The sequence below is a fragment of the Acipenser ruthenus genome, unplaced genomic scaffold (genome assembly GCF_902713425.1).
Source record: "Acipenser ruthenus unplaced genomic scaffold, fAciRut3.2 maternal haplotype, whole genome shotgun sequence".
Taxonomy (NCBI): Eukaryota; Metazoa; Chordata; class Actinopteri; order Acipenseriformes; family Acipenseridae; genus Acipenser; species Acipenser ruthenus.
Window position 1 is genome coordinate 33,832 of NW_026708372.1, and position 17,362 is coordinate 51,193.

Genomic DNA, 17,362 nt, shown 5'->3' on the forward strand with positions numbered 1-17,362 from the left:
TTGGGTGCCGCTATGATTTTATATATATATATATATATATATATATATATATATATATATATATATTTAATTTTCCTTTTGTATAATATAATTTAGGATTTATAATACATGCCTATCCTACAGCTGGCTCTTTGAGCTAATATATATATATATATATATATATATATATATATATATATATATATATATATATATATATATATATATATAATTATTATTATTATTATTTATTTCTTAGCAGACGCTCTTATCCAGGGCGACTTACAATTGTTACAAGATATCACATTATTTTTACATACAATTCCCCATTTATACAGTTGGGTTTTTACTGGAGCAATCTAGTTAAAGTACCTTGCTCAAGGGTACAGCAGCAGTGTCCCCCACCTGGGATTGAACCCACGACCCTCCGGTCAAGAGTCCAGAGCCCTGACCACTACTCCACACTGCTGATATAAATCGGCTGCATTTGGAAAACTTTATATAATATCAATATATGAAAATATTTTTAAAAAGTAATTAATTAGCGTTTAATTGAATAATTGACTAATTATTGGGGCCCCACCTGTGATCCTTCAACACAGATTAAAAAGCCAAGCAATGCAGCGCCTCTATTTCGAGTTCCTTCGACGCTGTAAAATAGTATTTAAAACAACATACTGGTTTATCAAAACGTTGTATTGCAATAGAGCCGAACTGTGTGATATTAAACCATTAAACCACTGGACTATTAAATAAACCGTCTTTTGATCTTGAACCCCGGGTGTGGAGCTGGCTCTCAGCATGACGGGCGCTTGCGGGTTTATTCGGCTGCTGAACGCCGGTCTCCTTGGTTTGATTTTGTCGGTCGGTTGTCGGGCGGATTCGTTTCTCCAAACCGATTCGGATTTGTATGTGAAGTCGCTGAAAACGGCGGAGCCGGTCTCTCCGGACGTGTCGTGCACGGAGACCGGGATTCAAGCCGTGTTTTATCAAGGGATTCGCTCCAAGATCAAAGTAGTCGGTGAGAAATTTATTATTATTATTATTATTATTATTATTATTATTATTATTATTAATATAAGCGGTGTTTTATCAAAGGATTCGCTCCAAGATCAAAGTAGTCGGTGAGAAATTTATTATTATTATTATTATTATTATTAATATAAGCGGTGTTTTATCAAAGGATTCGCTCCAAGATCAAAGTAGTCGGTGAGAAATTATTATTATTTATTATTATTATTATTATTATTATTATTATTATTATTAATTTCTTAGCAGATGCCCTTATCCAGGGCGACTTACAATTGTCACAAGATATCACATTATTTTTACATACAATTCCCCATTTATACAGTTGGGTTTTTACTGGAGCAATCTAGGTAAAGTACCTTGCTCAAGGGTACAGCAGCAGTGTCCCCCACCTGGGATTGAACCCACGACCCTCCGGTCAAGAGTCCAGAGCCCTGACCGCTACTCCACACTGCTGCCCACTGCTAAAGAGTAACGTTTTCTACCAAGTCTTTTTGTGTAAATTGGTATTTTATTACTGTTTATCATAATCGGTGTTTTTTTGGGGGGGGGGGGGGGTAAATTCAAATTTTGTTGCCATGGTAACACCGGTTTATTTCTTTTCAAATCTAATCACGTGCTGGCGAGGTCGTTTTTCCCGCCTAGTCGATGACGTCACGATCTGCGATTCCTGTCTGGTTTTTAAAACCTTCAACAGGTATCGTGGTGTCGGGTCGAGTTATCGGTTTTATTATTTTTATGTAATTCACATTTTAATTATATTACAAATGACAAAAAAAATCTACAAATTGTGGGTCATGTTTATTTAAGTATTCAACCTATCGCGTTTCACTTTCATAGATGTGTTTTTATAATGCTGTAGGGGGAAGGGGATGGTCCAAAAATATGATTTTAAACAAGATTACTGGCTTTTATTTTATATAATTATCGGGATGAGGCTTATAATTCGTCTGTGCCTTTGTACCCCCCGACTTTTACAAACTAAAATGTAATAATTTGATACCTGTTAACCCAGTCTCAATCGCATCTGAGAAACGCTGTGTTCCTAATAAAATTGATTTTATTAATGTGTTTATTATTAAACGACTAAATTTGGCGTTTTAAATAGTCGGTGTGTTTTTATTTCAAAGCAGAAGCGACTCCCAGCTTTATTTATGTAAATACCAAGGAACGCAGAACGCTTGTTGTAAAAGTCTCTAGCCTGTTTATTTAATTGTAGCTTTTAATAAGGCTCATTAACTTGTTGCTATCTCGTTTCTACGTCCTGCTTGATCATCAGATTTAAGGTTTGACCAATTTTAGTTTCACAGAAAACAAAACTAAAGTCATTTTGCTGCGTGTTTCTCGGTGTGATTGAGACACGGGTGGATCAATGGCCTTCTTAAAGCAGAATAGAGAAACACGGTACAATACAAACCATAAGAAGCGCTTTTTAATATATATTTATTTTAATTGTTTTTTTGTGTGATCCCAGATTTGTTAGGAGAAGCGGTGAAAGTCAACAACGTTCAGTCTGCGTGTCAAACCGAAGCGATGACGCAGGCTGACGGCACCGTCACTTTCAGGACCGCGTACGATGGCTGTTACGTCAGAAAAGACGTAAGAGAACTTCAATAATGTTGCGTTAACTGTGAACCTGTCTTTAAATCGCTGTTGCTGTTGCGTTTGTATAATGCTGTGTTTGTGTTGCTCTAAAAAGAGTGCAAAGAAGAGCAACCAGAATTATCCCGGGTTTAAAAGGCATGTCGTATACAGACAGGCTAAAAGAATTGAATCTATTCAGTCTTGAACAAAGAAGACTACGCGGTGATCTGATTCAAGCATTCAAAATCCTAGAAGGTATAGACAATGTCGACCCAGGGGACTTTTACAACCTGAAAAAAGAAACAAGGACCAGGGGGTCACAAATTAGATAAAGGGGCATTCAGAACAGAAAATAGGAGGCACTTTTTTACACAGAGAATTGTGAGGGTCTGGAACCAACTCCCCAGTAATGTTGTTGAAGCTGACACCCTGGGATCCTTCAAGAAGCTGCTTGATGAGATTCTGGGATCAATAAGCTACTAACATCCAAACGAGCAAGATGGGCTGAATGGGGGGGGGGGGCCTCCTCGTTTGGAAACTTGTGTTCTAAACCTTGTTATGCTTCAGACTGCAGCGACCCCTAGTGGTCGGGCGGTGGTAGTGAGGGTATGGTATTTATTGCATTGCCCAGGGTTACGGAGCCACGTTTTAGATAATGGCTGAGTGCGATATAGTGAGTGTTCAGGGGTGGGAATCAGACTCCTATTGCACAGCAGTGTGATCCAGTCCAGGTTTTACTGCTACCAGCTTGATCAGCCCCCAGTGTGTCTAGCTAACAAGCTCAGGTGTGTCTTATTAAACTCCTAGTGAAACCAGAACTGGATCACACTGCTGTTCAGCGGGAGTCTGATTCCCAGCCCTGTAGATAGACTTTGGTTGAAGGAGGTTTGTAGCTGATTTTATAGTGAAGAGAGCTACAGGATATTGCTGGGAACTGTGGGATATTTAGACAGAGAGATCAGGGATGGGAATCAGACTCCTATCCCACAGCAGTGTGATCCAGTCCAGGTTTTACTGCTACCAGCTTGATCAACCCCCAGTGTGTCTAGCTAACAAGCTCAGGTGTGTCTGATTTATTAAACTCCTAGTGAAACCAGGACTGGATCACACTGCTGTGCAGCGGGAGTCTGATTCCCATCTTTCTCTCCTTGCAGGCTGATTCGTTCGTGGTGATTTTGGAGGTACGCTTGATAACCGGGGGACCCCCTCTCCGAATTCACATCTCCTGTCCCATATTCTTAATGGACAGTCCAGGTCAGTCCAACTGTCTGTCTCCCTGTCCCTCTGCATTGCATGTGTTAACTATCATTTCAATATTAATAATACTAGACTTCATTGAGGGGAGCTCTGAACCCCAGGACTGGGTGCAGCAGCAGCAGGGCTAGTGTGAGTTTGTAACCCTGCTCAAACTCCTGGCTCCTGATCATTTCAATATTAATAATACTAGACTTCATTGAGGGGAGCTCTGAACCCCAGGACTGGGTGCAGCAGCAGCAGCAGGGCTAGTGTGAGTTTGTAACCCTGCTCAAACTCCTGGCTCCTGATCATTTCAATATTAATAATACTAGACTTCATTGAGGGGAGCTCTGAACCCCTGGACGGTGCAGCAGGGCTAGTGTGAGGCTTTTAATAAGATGCTCTGTACATTTTTCTTATTTCAGTTTCTGCAGATGGCTGCAATACCCCCTCTGAACTGCAGGTGGCATGTGGACCCCAGGGTGTCTCCCCAACCGCCTGTCACAATCTGGGCTGCTGTTTCAACCATGAGGAGACGAGCTGTTACTACAGACTGAACGGTCTGTGGCTGATCATGCAATCTTGTGTCGCATAATCAATTTTATTTTCCCAGTTGAATTTCAAGTTTGTCACACAATCGCTGTTGTGTTTTCAAATAATTAGTTCTATAGTATTATGAATTGGTCAATTAAGAGGCTACTCCACACTGCTTATTATTATTATTATTATTATTATTATTATTATTAATGAGTTGTTCAGCGGAGGCTTTTTCTCCAAAGCGACTTCCAGAGACTAGGGGGGTGAACTCTGCATCATCAACTGCTGCTGCTGCTGCTGCAGAGTCACTTCCAATAGGAGCTCGTTTGTTTGACGTCTCATCCGAAGGACGGAGCACAAGGAGGTGAAGCGACTCGCTCAGGGACACACACGCACACACACACACACACAGGGAGTCAGTGGCTGCTGCAGAGTCACTTCCAATAGGAGCTTGTTTGTTTGACGTCTCATCCGAAGGACGGAGCACAAGGAGGTGAAGCGACTCGCTCAGGGTCACACACGCACAGGGATCAGTGGCTGAGCCAGGATTTGAACCTCCTGGTATCGAGACCCCATTTCTCGAACCCGCTGGGTCCACACAGCCTCCTTTTTTATTAGCGTGAAGGAAATTCTAGTTTGTTTTTGTAGTTCCTGCAGCGTAACTTAGCTAACAAAACAAATATCTGACCTTTTTTTAATTTATTTTGATTATCTGCTACCCAGAATGCACCAGGGACGGTCAGTTTATCTTCCTGGTGCGACAGACTGACACGGTGCCCGCTCTGAGATTGGACACGGTGGAGGTGAAAGGTCAGGGGTCGTGCGCCCCGGTGGTGAACACTGGTACTGCGCTGGTCTTTATGTTTCCTGTGACAGAGTGTGGGGCGAGGAGAACGGTGAGAGAATTGGGGATATTAAATTAATTAATGCTTTGGTATACAAGCCCCCCCCCCCCCTGTAAAAATAAAGGACAGTAAAGATAATTAACCAGCCCCCGCCCCCCCTATCCCACGCTGCCCTGTTTCACAGGAGACTTCAGGAGAGCTGGTGTACATGGTTGAAGTGACTGCAGAGCCCGAGATTGAGACTGGAGGATTCGGACCCGTGACCAGAGACAGCTACCTGCGGTGAGGAAGCAGAGACACACCTGTGTGTTCTGACCACAGCGAATTTTCACTTAATCACTGTGTAGAATGAGCTTGCTGGCAAGGACTGCAGCTCCCAGCATGCCTCTGCACCCGCAGCAATGGTGAGGCATGCTGGGAGCTGTAGTTCTTTATGCTGTGGTCTCGTATCACAAGCGATACAGACCTCTATTACGATACATCATGTACAGCTGTGGGCAAAAGTTTAGCAGCATCACCCTCTATATAGAATGAACTGATTCAGCTTCATAGAGTCCAATGAAAGCTGCTGAATAATGTTCCCTTGTTAACATATTGAATTCCACCCCCTCTATATAGAATGAACTCCCTCAGCTTCATAGAGTCCAATGAAAGCTGCTGAATAATGTTCCCTTGTTAACATATTGAATTCCACCCCCTCTATATAGAATGAACTCCCTCAGCTTCATAGAGTCCAGTGAAAGCTGCTGAATAATGTTCTCTTGTTAACATATTGAATTCCACCCCCTCTATATAGAATGAACTCCCTCAGCTTCATAGAGTCCAATGAAAGCTGCTGAATAATGTTCCCTTGTTAACATATTGAATTCCACCCCCTCTATATAGAATGAACTGATTCAGCTTCATAGAGTCCAATGAAAGCTGCTGAATAATGTTCCCTTGTTAACATATTGAATTACACCCCCAGCGCTTTGTAGTTTTCCAGATACTGAACAGAAAAACTGACATGAAATCCTACTGGCCTGCGATTCTGGTTTCTGGTATAGTCTTTAAGAGTGTGTTGTGATCTCGGTGTGTTGATTCTGGTTTCTGGTATAGTCTTTAAGAGTGTGTTGTGATCTCGGTGTGTTGATTCTGGTTTCTGGTATAGTCTTTAAGAGTGTGTTGTGATCTCGGTGTGTTGATTCGGTGTTTGTTTGAAGTGTCTGGTTGTTTTTCGTCTCCGAAGGCTGCAGCTGCAGTGTCGGTATTCCCACTCGGAGATGGAGACTCGCACGATGTCCGTGCTCGACCTGCCCCCCCAGCAGCCGGCCACTAGCTTCGGGAACGTTACCGTGGAGATGAGGGTCGCCAAGGGTAGGGACTCACTCACTCACTCTCTCTCTCTCTCTCTCTCTCTCTCCCCCCTCTCCTCCAGATTTGGGTAGTGTGTGTCTCTCTCACCTCTCTCCTTTCTCTCCCCTCCTCCAGATTTGGGTAGTGTGTGTCTCTCTCACCTCTCTCCTTTCTCTCCCCTCCAGATTTGGGTAGTGTGTCTCTCTCACCTCTCTCCTTTCTCTCCCCTCCTCCAGATTTGGGTAGTGTGTGTCTCTCTCACCTCTCTCCTTTCTCTCCCCTCCAGATTTGGGTAGTGTGTCTCTCTCACCTCTCTCCTTTCTCTCCCCTCCTCCAGATTTGGGTAGTGTGTGTCTCTCTCACCTCTCTCCTTTCTCTCCCCTCCTCCAGATTTGGGTAGTGTGTGTCTCTCTCACCTCTCTCCTTTCTCTCCCCTCCAGATTTGGGTAGTGTGTCTCTCTCACCTCTCTCCTTTCTCTCCCCTCCTCCAGATTTGGGTAGTGTGTGTCTCTCTCACCTCTCTCCTTTCTCTCCCCTCCAGATTTGGGTAGTGTGTGTCTCTCACCTCTCTCCTTTCTCTCCCCTCCTCCAGATTTGGGTAGTGTGTCTCTCTCTCCCTGTCTCCTCTCTCTCCTCTCTCCTCTCCTCCAGAATTGAATAGTGTGTGTCTCTCCCTGTCTTTCTGTCCCTCCTCTCTCGCCTCTCCTCCAGAATTGAATAGTGTGTCTCTCCCTGTCTTTCTGTCTCTCCTCTCCTCCAAAATTGAATAGTGTGTCTCTCCCTGTCTTTCTGTCTCTCCTCTCCTCCAGAATTGAATAGTGTGTCTCTCCCTGTCTTTCTGTCCCTCCTCTCTCTCCTCTCCTCCAGAATTGAATAGTCTCTCTCTCGCTCTCTCCCTCTTTTCCCCCTCCTTCAGAATTCAAGACTGTCTCATTCAGAGTTTTTTTTTAAATATATAACATGGTCTCAAACCTATAATTATTCTGATGCAATGTGTATTCAACTTGTGTTTAGAATAGCAGGCTAGTAAGTTTGGTTTAGTCTTTCCAGCTCTGTACTGATGTGCTAGTACAACCATTTTAAATCTGTCTCCCTCTCTGTGTCCTTCAATTCAATGGTGCTTTTATTGGCATGACTTAATAGCAGATGTTGCCAAAGCAATTATAAAATGCATACGTGTATACATTTATATCTATCTCAAACTCTCTCTTCTCCACACAGACTCCTCGTTCACTCGCTTCTTCCCCAGCTCCTCTCTCCCTCTCACTCGCTCCCTGAGGGATCCCATCTTCGTGGAGGTCCGCATCCTGCCCCCGGCGAGCCCGGCTCTCTCCCTGATCCTGCGCGACTGTTTCGCCTACCCGAGCTCCCAACAGAGCCTCTGGATGCTGCTCTACGACGGGTGAGGGATCGAGCGGGCTGCTGTGTGCTCCTACCACCAGGGGGCAGTGATGAGTAACTGGAAGTCTCTGACTTCAACGGCAAACGTTTCCACTAGAAGTCTCTCTCAGCGTCTTCAGTGTAAATTCAATGGCAAACGTTTCTGCTAGAAGTCTCTCTCAGCGTCTTCAGTGTAAATTCAATGGCAAACGTTTCCACTAGAAGTCTCTCTCAGCGTCTTCAGTGTAAATTCAATGGCAAACGTTTCCACTAGAAGTCTCTCTCAGCGTCTTCAGTGTAAATTCAACGGCAAACGTTTCCGCTAGAAGTCTCTCTCAGCGTCTTCAGTGTAAATTCAATGGCAAATGTTTCCACTAGAAGTCTCTCTCAGCGTCTTCAGTGTAAATTCAATGGCAAACGTTTCCTCTAGAAGTCTCTCAGGGTCTTCAGTGTAAATTCAACGGCAAACGTTTCCACTAGAAGTCTCTCTCAGGGTCTTCAGTGTAAATTCAACAGCAAACGTTTCCACTAGAAGTCTCTCTCAGCGTCTTCAGTGTAAATTCAATGGCAAACGTTTCCACTAGAAGTCTCTCTCAGCGTCTTCAGTGTAAATTCAATGGCAAATGTTTCCTCTAGAAGTCTCTCTCAGCGTCTTCAGTGTAAATTCAATGGCAAACGTTTCCACTAGAAGTCTCTCTGTGCGTTGTTTCTTCTCTCTCTCTCTCCTCTGTAGTTGTCCGAATTACATGGACCCGTTCCGCAGCACTTTGCTTCGCGTAAACTCCATCGATCAGCCGTCTCACTACCAGAGATTCAACGTCAAAGCGTTCACCTTCATCGACCTGCAGACTGGGGGCGCCAGTGAGGAAGAGGTACAGTACCCCCAGTCTCCCCAATATCCTGTAGCTCTCTTCACTATAAAATCAGCTACAAACCTCCTTCAACCAAAGTCTATCTACAGGGCTGGGAATCAGACTCCCGCTGCACAGCAGTGTGATCCAGTCCTGGTTTCACTAGGAGTTTAATAATCAGACACCCCTGAGCTTGTTAGCTAGACACACTGGGGGCTGATCAAGCTGGTAGCAGTAAAACCTGGACTGGATCACACTGCTGTGCGATAGGAGTCTGATTCCCAGCCCTGTAGTACAACTCTCTGTCTCTGTCTCTCTGTCTCTCTCTCTGTGTCTCTCTGTCTCTCTCTCTGTGTCTCTCTCTCTCTCTCTGTGTGTCTCTCTCTCTGTGTCTCTCTCTCTCTCTCTGTGTGTGTCTCTCTCTCTCTCTCTGTGTGTCTCTCTCTCTCTCTCTCTCTCTCTCTCTCTCTCTCTGTGTCTCTCTCAATGGATCACACTACTGTGTGATAGGACTCATTTTTGGAGAGGGGTCTCTGTTCAGCCCCTCAGAGCTGATGGTTCTCAGAATTTAAGGATCCCAGTGACTTTCAGCGTGGCTCTGTAACCCTTAGCAACGCTCGGGAGCCCATTTCACCCCCTCAAAGACAGGAGGATGTTTTTACAGTAACGGTTTTGAATTGTGTGTGTGCTTTTTGTTTCAGATGTATTTTTATTGCTGGGTTGAAGTGTGTAACCGCGATTCAGAAAGCTGCGTCTCCAAATGCCTGCCCGACTCGAACCGTGAGTCCAGTCTCTATCCCTCAGGAAAGTGTGTGTGTGCGCTCCACTGAACACGGGAGATCGAGTCACGCGTGTAACTCCTGTGTTTCGGGTGTTTAATACAGGAAGTGATGTTTAATATGCATGCTGAAGTATTCAATAGCTCTTTATAATTCATGAATAACTGCTTGTATTGTATTGATCTGTTTTAATGAGCGTTGTTAATTTCACATGAGTGACTATTCAAATTACTGTCATATCTTATTTAATGAATGGATTTGTTGTGACTCGTTAATATAATTCATGTATTTACTTTTAATCGAATAGATTTAATCTGTATTTAATTTAATAGATTTGTCAAATATAAAATTTAATTAGATTTCTGTATAATTTCATTAGATTACATTTAACTTCAGTTTAGAGAGGGATAGAGATATAATTTAATTCATATTGAATTTCTATGCAAATTCAGATTCTATTTTTTCTATAATTCATAGGATTTCTGTAATTCTAATTGCATAACTTCAGATTAGATTTTTATATATAAATTAATATTGTATTTCTGCAACTTCAAATTTAATTTATTATATATTGAATATTTCTAACCTTTTTTTAAATTTATATATAGAATTTCATATTGGATTAATTTTGAATTCTGATTGGATTTAATTTCATACATTAGGTTTTATTTGTGTATATAATTTAATATTGGGTTAATTTTATATATAATCTAAATTCAAGAGTTTTCTGTAATTTCATTGGATTGTTATTTCAGTTTAGATTTTGTTTTGTATATAAAATTTCAGATTGGATTTCTATAATTTTAGATTTTTATATATAATTGGTTTTTTGATCATTCAGATTATATATAACTTCAGATTTAGTATATATATATATATATATATTCATATTGGATTTCTGTAACCCAAGCTTTTCTATATATAAATATAGTGTATAGGATTTATATAATTTCAGATTAGATTTAATATATAATTTTCACATTGTTTTCATAATTCAGATTACATCATTTCAGATTAGGTTTTTATATAATTGGATTTTTTGATCATTCAGATTTATTTGAGATAGATGGAGAGTTTGAGAAAGGAAAACTGCTGTTTACCAAAATGATCAAAAAGAAAAAAGGATATTTCAGGTACTTAAAAAGGTAGAATAATTGATTATAAGTCAATTATCAGGACATTTCGGACTACAAGTCCTTCATCGGCTGAATACAAAAAAACACAGTGCTTTAAGAAGTTCATAAAAAAACAAACAAGTAGTCTTTTAAACAAAATTCCAGAATGTTGATGATGATGTTGATGATGATGAGGAGGATGATGATGATGATGACCTCAGAATAGAATGTTCTTTCCAAATGGCTCCAAAGTGCCTAGTTTGAAAATAAGTTCAATATATATAAATAAACTTCAGATTTAGTATATATATTGGATTTCTGTAACCTAAGCTTTCTATAATTTCAGATTAGATTTAATATATAACTTTCACTTTTTTTTCCATAATTCAGATTAGATTTATATATAAATATGGTGTTTCTGTAACTATGTATAGAATTTCAGATTGTGTTTATTTCATGAATATTAATTCTGATTTCCTCTATGTAGCTTCTCCCCGGACTGGTAATGTCTCCCTGACTAAACGGGAACTGGTTTCGGACCCGGACACTGCACTGGTTTCACTGGGACCCATCGTACTGGTGCAGACTGAAGCCACGGTGCAAAGCAGGGGGCAGACCGAGGCTCCGAAATACAGTAACTATCCCCGGCTTCACAGTGTGCTGGAGGAGGGGGGTGTGTGTGTGTTTATATATGGATTGTGTGTGATATATTTAATTTATTTTTTCCAGGTACGGTCTCTGCGTTTCTCTCGTTTTATTCGCTTTCGGCGGTTTGTTCTGCCGCCGTTTTCTTTCTCGTTTTTTCCGCGGCGGCCGCCGTGCTGTGCCGGGGAGCGAGGAAGGGGCGGGGTCTAGCGGACCGCGTTGCCGTGGAGACGGAGACGTGAACTGAAATGCCAGATTAAAAAAAATTAAAATATGTAAACAATAAAGGACATTAAAAGGTTCATTGTTTTGGTGTTTTTTTAAATTATTTATGCAAGCGTGAGCCTCTCTGATCCACCAGAGCAGAGGGAGGCTGTTCAGAGAGTAGAAGAGCCTCTTTTGCTGCTCCACCAGCACAGAGCAGAGGGAGGCTGTTCAGAGAGTAGAAGAGCCTTTCTTTCTCTGCTCCACCAGAGCAGAGGGAGGCTGTTTTCAGAGTAGAAGAGCCTTTCTTTCTCTGTCTGCTCCACCAGCACAGAGCAGAGGGAGGCTGTTCAGAGAGTAGAAGAGCCTTTCTTTCTCTGCTCCACCAGCACAGATTGGAGGGAGGCTGTTCAGAGAGTAGAAGAGCCTTTCTTTCTCTGCTCCACCAGCACAGAGCAGAGGGAGGCTGTTTTCAGAGTAGAAGAGCCTTTCTTTCTCTGCTCCACCAGCACAGAGCAGAGGGAGGCTGTTCAGAGAGTAGAAGAGCCTTTCTTTCTCTGCTCCACCAGCACAGAGCAGAGGGAGGCTGTTTTCAGAGTAGAAGAGCCTTTCTTTCTCTGCTCCACCAGCACAGAGCAGAGGGAGGCTGTTTTCAGAGTAGAAGAGCCTTTGTCTCTGCTCCACCAGCACAGAGCGGAGGGAGGCTGTTCAGAGAGTAGAAGAGCCTTTCTGTCTCTGCTCCACCAGCACAGAGGGAGGCTGTTCAGAGAGTAGAAGAGCCTCTTTTGCTGCTCCACCAGCACAGAGCAGAGGGAGGCTGTTTTCAGAGTAGAAGAGCCTTTCTTTCTCTGTCTCTGCTCCACCAGCACAGAGCAGAGGGAGGCTGTTCAGAGAGTAGAAGAGCCTTTCTGTCTCTGCTCCACCAGCACAGAGGGAGGCTGTTCAGAGAGTAGAAGAGCCTCTTTTGCTGCTCCACCAGCACAGAGCAGAGGGAGGCTGTTTTCAGAGTAGAAGAGCCTTTCTTTCTCTGTCTCTGCTGCACCAGCACAGAGGGAGGCTGTTTTCAGAGTAGAAGAGCCTTTCTTTCTCTGCTCCACCAGCACAGAGCAGAGGGAGGCTGTTTTCAGAGTAGAAGAGCCTTTCTTTCTCTGTCTGCTCCACCAGCACAGAGCAGAGGGAGGCTGTTCAGAGAGTAGAAGAGCCTTTCTTTCTCTGCTCCACCAGCACAGAGCGGAGGGAGGCTGTTTTCAGAGTAGAAGAGCCTTTCTTTCTCTCTCTGCTCCACCAGCACAGAGCAGAGGGAGGCTGTTCAGAGAGTAGAAGAGCCTTTCTTTCTCTGCTCCACCAGCACAGAGCAGAGGGAGGCTGTTTTCAGGAGTAGAAGAGCCTTTCTTTCTCTGCTCCACCAGCACAGAGCAGAGGGAGGCTGTTCAGAGAGTAGAAGAGCCTTTCTTTCTATGTCTGCTCCACCAGCACAGAGCAGAGGGAGGCTGTTTTCAGAGTAGAAGAGCCTTTCTCTGCTCCACCAGAGCAGAGGGAGGCTGTTTTCAGAGTAGAAGAGCCTTTCTCTGCTCCACCAGAGCAGAGGGAGGCTGTTCAGAGAGAAGAGCCTTTCTTTCTCTGACTACAGCAGCTCATCTAGCATTACTAACCTGTAACACTCTGCCCCCTGGTGGATGAGAGAAATACAACATTAAAAAAAATATATATAGAACTGAATCTACACCAGTCCTGCAACACTTTCCTGCCCTCTAGTGGATGACAGAAATACAGCAGTGAGAAATGTCTGTACACGTGAATATACAGCAGTCTGCCCTCTAGTGGATGGGAGAAATGCAGAATTAAGAAATGTCTCTAGACCTGAATACAGCTGTCTTGTATCGTTATTAACCTGCAGTTATCTGCTGCCCCCTGACGGATGAGAGAAATACGGCAGTGAGAAATGTCTATAGACGTGAATCCAGCAGTCTGTACCATTATGAACCTGCAACACTGCTGCCCTCTAGTGGAGGAGAGAAATACATGGACCTGCCCTGCTACCCTCTAGTACAGTGCTGCCCAAACCCGGTCCTGGAGAGCCCCTGTCCAGTACGTTTTGTAGGTCACCCTAAATCTGCTAATTTTCAAAGACTAGAAGTTACTGATCAATTTAAGGAAATAACTTGTTCAGTTAAGGGAACGCTGGTGGTTGGGCCAGTTTACATTCTGGGAAAACGTCATGACTTTGTTTAATGTCATGACTTAAGGTGGTACGGCCTGGATTACAGTTTTAGTCAGTTTTGCTTTCTGTTTAGTTTATGTTTTGAGTACAGATGTAATAGATTATAACACGAATACAAAACATGAAGTTTCAAAGCAGGAATTGATAAATTTAAACAAACCAGAACGATCTAAAATTATAATTCAGCCGTACCACCTTAAATAAGTCATGACAGTAGCCAGGTAAGTCATGACATTTTCCCAGCATGTAATCCAGCCCATTGAGGGCTGAAAAGGGTATTTTTTTGTACCAAATGGTCTCTAAATGACTTAATTGAATAAATCGCTTGCTTAATTGATCTCAATGAAATAGTTCCAGGTGTTAAATTGATCATTAAAGTTTATCCATAAATCCTGCTGGATAGGGGCTCTGCAGGACCGGGTTCGGACGACAGAAATCCTCCATAGAATTTATTAGTACGTCATGTTAACAAGTTTTTTTCAATATCAAACTTTATTTAACCCAAAGCAAACACGCTGTATGAACATCATTTTCGAAAAAAAAAAAAAAAATGAGCAGAGAAAGTTGCAAGTTTAATTTTTATTAAGTCTCAAACACACTTAAAAAAAACACTCACAAGTAATTCGCTTATCACTCAGTTTATTAATTACTGTTTTATTTATTTATTTATTTATTTATTTATTTAAATATGCTTTCACATCCAGCTCTGTGTTTTATTACACTTTGCTGTGCTTTATGCCGGAGGGAGGCTTATCGGGGGCGTTTCCTTCGAACCCGGGACTAGCCGGCGAATCCAAACTCTTGGTACAGCGGCCCCATGCCGGCGAAAATGAGATCGAGGGCTTTCGACATCGCGGCCTGAGAGTCGGGTCCGAAATCGCTGTACTTCTCTTTCATCACCGTGACGATGACATCACAGATCAGCTGACAGGAGAGAGACGCAGCCGTCAGAAATCTCTTGCGTGAATATGCTTCACCAGACCTCTCTGTGCTTTACAATGCTTCCCTATGCTTTACCAGACCTCTCTGTGCTTTACAATGCTTCCCTATGCTTTACCAGACCTCTCTGTGCTTTACAATGCTTCCCTATGCTTTACCAGACCTCTCTGTGCTTTACAATGCTTCCCTATGCTTCACCAGACCTCTCTGTGCTTTACAATGCTTCCCTATGCTTTACCAGACCTCTCTGTGCTTTACAATGCTTCCCTATGCTTTACCAGACCTCTCTGTGCTTTACAATGCTTCCCTATGCTTTACCAGACCTCTCTGTGCTTTACAATGCTTCCCTATGCTTTACCAGACCTCTCTGTGCTTTACAATGCTTCCCTGTGCTTTACCAGACCTCTCCGTGCTTTACAATGCTTCCCTATGCTTTACCAGACCTCTCTGTGCTTTACAATGCTTCCCTATGCTTTACCAGACCTCTCTGTGCTTTACAATGCTTCCCTATGCTTTACCACACCTCTCTGTGCTTTACAATGCGTCCCTATGCTTTACCAGACCTCTCTGTGCTTTACAATGCTTCCCTATGCTTTACCAGACCTCTCTGTGCTTTACAATGCTTCCCTATGCTTTACCAGACCTCTCTGTGCTTTACAATGCTTCCCTATGCTTTACCAGACCTCTCTGTGCTTTACAATGCTTCCCTATGCTTTACCACACCTCTCTGTGCTTTACAATGCTTCCCTATGCTTTACCAGACCTCTCTGTGCTTTACAATGCTTCCCTATGCTTTACCACACCTCTCTGTGCTTTACAATGCTCCCCTATGCTTTACCAGACCTCTCTGTGCTTTACAATGCTTCCCTATGCTTTACCAGACCTCTCTGTGCTTTACAATGCTTCCCTATGCTTTACCAGACCTCTCTGTGCTTTACAATGCTTCCCTATGCTTTACCAGACCTCTCTGTGCTTTACAATGCTTCCCTATGCTTTACCAGACCTCTCTGTGCTTTACAATGCTTCCCTATGCTTTACCAGACCTCTCTGTGCTTTACAATGCTTCCCCGTGCTTTACCAGACCTCTCTGTGCTTTACAATGCTTCCCCGTGCTTTACCAGACCTCTCTGTGTAAGATGCTGAAAGGTACCTTGAAGTTCGCGAGTGGTATCTTGTGTTTCTTGGCGTGGCTCTCTCCCAGGGGTCTCAGCAGCGTCGCGTGGCCCCCCTTTTGCTTCAGCAGGTCCCCTAGCTTGGAGATGACGGTGTTGCCGTGAGCTTTGATGTCGGCACTGCCGGCTAACTCCGCCTGCTGGAGGGATTTGAACTTGGGGAACAGCTGAAGAGTTTCGGGGTGATCCTTAAACAGACTGAGAGAAGAGAGAAAACATTAGAGCCCCAAACTAGAGCTGGTCTGCTGGACTCAGTTTAGTTTCAATCACGCTGATGAAGGCACTAGAGAGAGGGGGGGAGAGAGAGAGAGAGAGAGGAGGAGGGAGGAAGGGAGAGAGACAGAGAGAGAGGGAGGGAGGGGGAGAGAGAGGGGGGGGAGAGAGAGAGAGAGGAGGAGGGAGGAAGGAGGAGGGAGGGAGAGAGACAGAGAGAGAGGGAGGGAGGGGGAGAGAGAGAGAGGGGGGAACTCCATTTAGTTTCAATCACGCTGATGAAGGCACTAGAGCCCCAAACTAGAGCTGGTCTGCTGGACTCAGTTTAGTTTCAATCACGCTGATGAAGGCACTAGAGCCCCAAACTAGAGCTGGTCTGCTGGACTCAGTTTAGTTTCAATCACGCTGATGAAGGCACTAGAGCCCCAAACTAGAGCTGGTCTGCTGGACTCAGTTTAGTTTCAATCACGCTGATGAAGGCACTAGAGCCCCAAACTAGAGCTGGTCTGCTGGACTCAGTTTAGTTTCAATCACGCTGATGAAGGCACTAGAGCCCCACACTAGTTTCTGAAGTTCTGAGATGCTTTACCGCAGCAGTACCACTTGTCCGTGTCCAGCTAGGTCCGACTCAACCGGTCCCCAAGCCTTCAGCACCAAGGTCCATTCTGCATCGGACAGAGCCATCGGAGAGGAAAATAAAAAAAGAGGGTGGTTGAAAAATAAACAAATACAAAATTTAGCAAGACACGAAACGGTGAGTCTTGCTGTGGATTAAATTAATTTTGAAGTCCTCTGTTTTTGGGTGCGTAGTTTCTGAGTTCTAGAAAGAATGAAACTCTCTTTTATAAACTATCCTCCCTCCCCCTTTTTGACTCCCCCCTCCTTCCCAAAAATGTCACCACAAATTTCCATATTAAACCTGTCCCACATTAAAAGCACAGGTGCATGGTAAAGCATAGGGAAGCATTGTAAAGCACAGAGAGGTCTGGTAAAGCATAGGGAAGCATTGTAAAGCACAGAGAGGTCTGGTAAAGCATAGGGAAGCATTGTAAAGCACAGAGAGGTCTGGTAAAGCATAGGGAAGCATTGTAAAGCACAGAGAGGTCTGGTAAAGCATAGGGAAGCACTGTAAAGCACAGAGAGGTCTGGTAAAGCATAGGGAAGCATTGTAAAGCACAGAGAGGTCTGGTAAAGCATAGGGAAGCATTGTAAAGCACAGAGAGGTCTGGTAAAGCATAGAGAAGCATTGTAAAGCACAGAGAGGTCTGGTAAAGCATAGGGAAGCATTGTAAAGCACA

The 17,362-nt window shown here is 43.5% G+C and overlaps 2 protein-coding genes across 2 annotated transcripts; one reads left to right on the forward strand and one right to left on the reverse strand.

Moving 5' to 3' along the window:
* Positions 1-617: 617 nt before the first annotated feature.
* Positions 618-11,617, forward strand: LOC117432729 (zona pellucida sperm-binding protein 4-like). Its single transcript, XM_059021018.1, has 12 exons — positions 618-1,000; positions 2,483-2,607; positions 3,747-3,846; positions 4,254-4,388; positions 5,089-5,261; positions 5,395-5,492; positions 6,439-6,566; positions 7,767-7,947; positions 8,659-8,797; positions 9,478-9,556; positions 11,158-11,304; positions 11,400-11,617. Exons 1-12 carry the CDS (start codon positions 781-783, stop codon positions 11,555-11,557), a joined length of 1,683 nt encoding a protein of 560 aa, XP_058877001.1. The 5' UTR covers positions 618-780; the 3' UTR covers positions 11,558-11,617.
* Positions 11,618-14,300: 2,683 nt separating this feature from the next.
* LOC117969897 (myoglobin-like) lies at positions 14,301-16,892 on the reverse strand. Its single transcript, XM_059021020.1, has 3 exons — positions 16,654-16,892; positions 15,830-16,049; positions 14,301-14,664 (listed from the first exon to the last, which is right to left on the reverse strand). Exons 1-3 carry the CDS (start codon positions 16,746-16,748, stop codon positions 14,521-14,523), a joined length of 459 nt encoding a protein of 152 aa, XP_058877003.1. The 5' UTR covers positions 16,749-16,892; the 3' UTR covers positions 14,301-14,520.
* Between the last annotated feature and the right edge of the window lie 470 nt (positions 16,893-17,362).

Excerpts from the sequence above, each read along its gene's own strand:
- LOC117969897 (XM_059021020.1), bottom strand. The coding sequence starts at position 16,748 with ATGGCTCTGTCCGATGCAGAATGGACCTTGGTGCTGAAGGCTTGGGGA. Across the intron at positions 16,050-16,653 it reads GGACAAGTGGTACTGCTGCG|TCTGTTTAAGGATCACCCCG; the intron begins GTAAAGCATCTC and ends CTCTTCTCTCAG. Across the intron at positions 14,665-15,829 it reads TACCACTCGCGAACTTCAAG|CTGATCTGTGATGTCATCGT; the intron begins GTACCTTTCAGC and ends CTCTCCTGTCAG.
- LOC117432729 (XM_059021018.1), top strand. The coding sequence starts at position 781 with ATGACGGGCGCTTGCGGGTTTATTCGGCTGCTGAACGCCGGTCTCCTT. Across the intron at positions 1,001-2,482 it reads CTCCAAGATCAAAGTAGTCG|ATTTGTTAGGAGAAGCGGTG; the intron begins GTGAGAAATTTA and ends GTGTGATCCCAG. Across the intron at positions 5,493-6,438 it reads ACCAGAGACAGCTACCTGCG|GCTGCAGCTGCAGTGTCGGT; the intron begins GTGAGGAAGCAG and ends TCGTCTCCGAAG.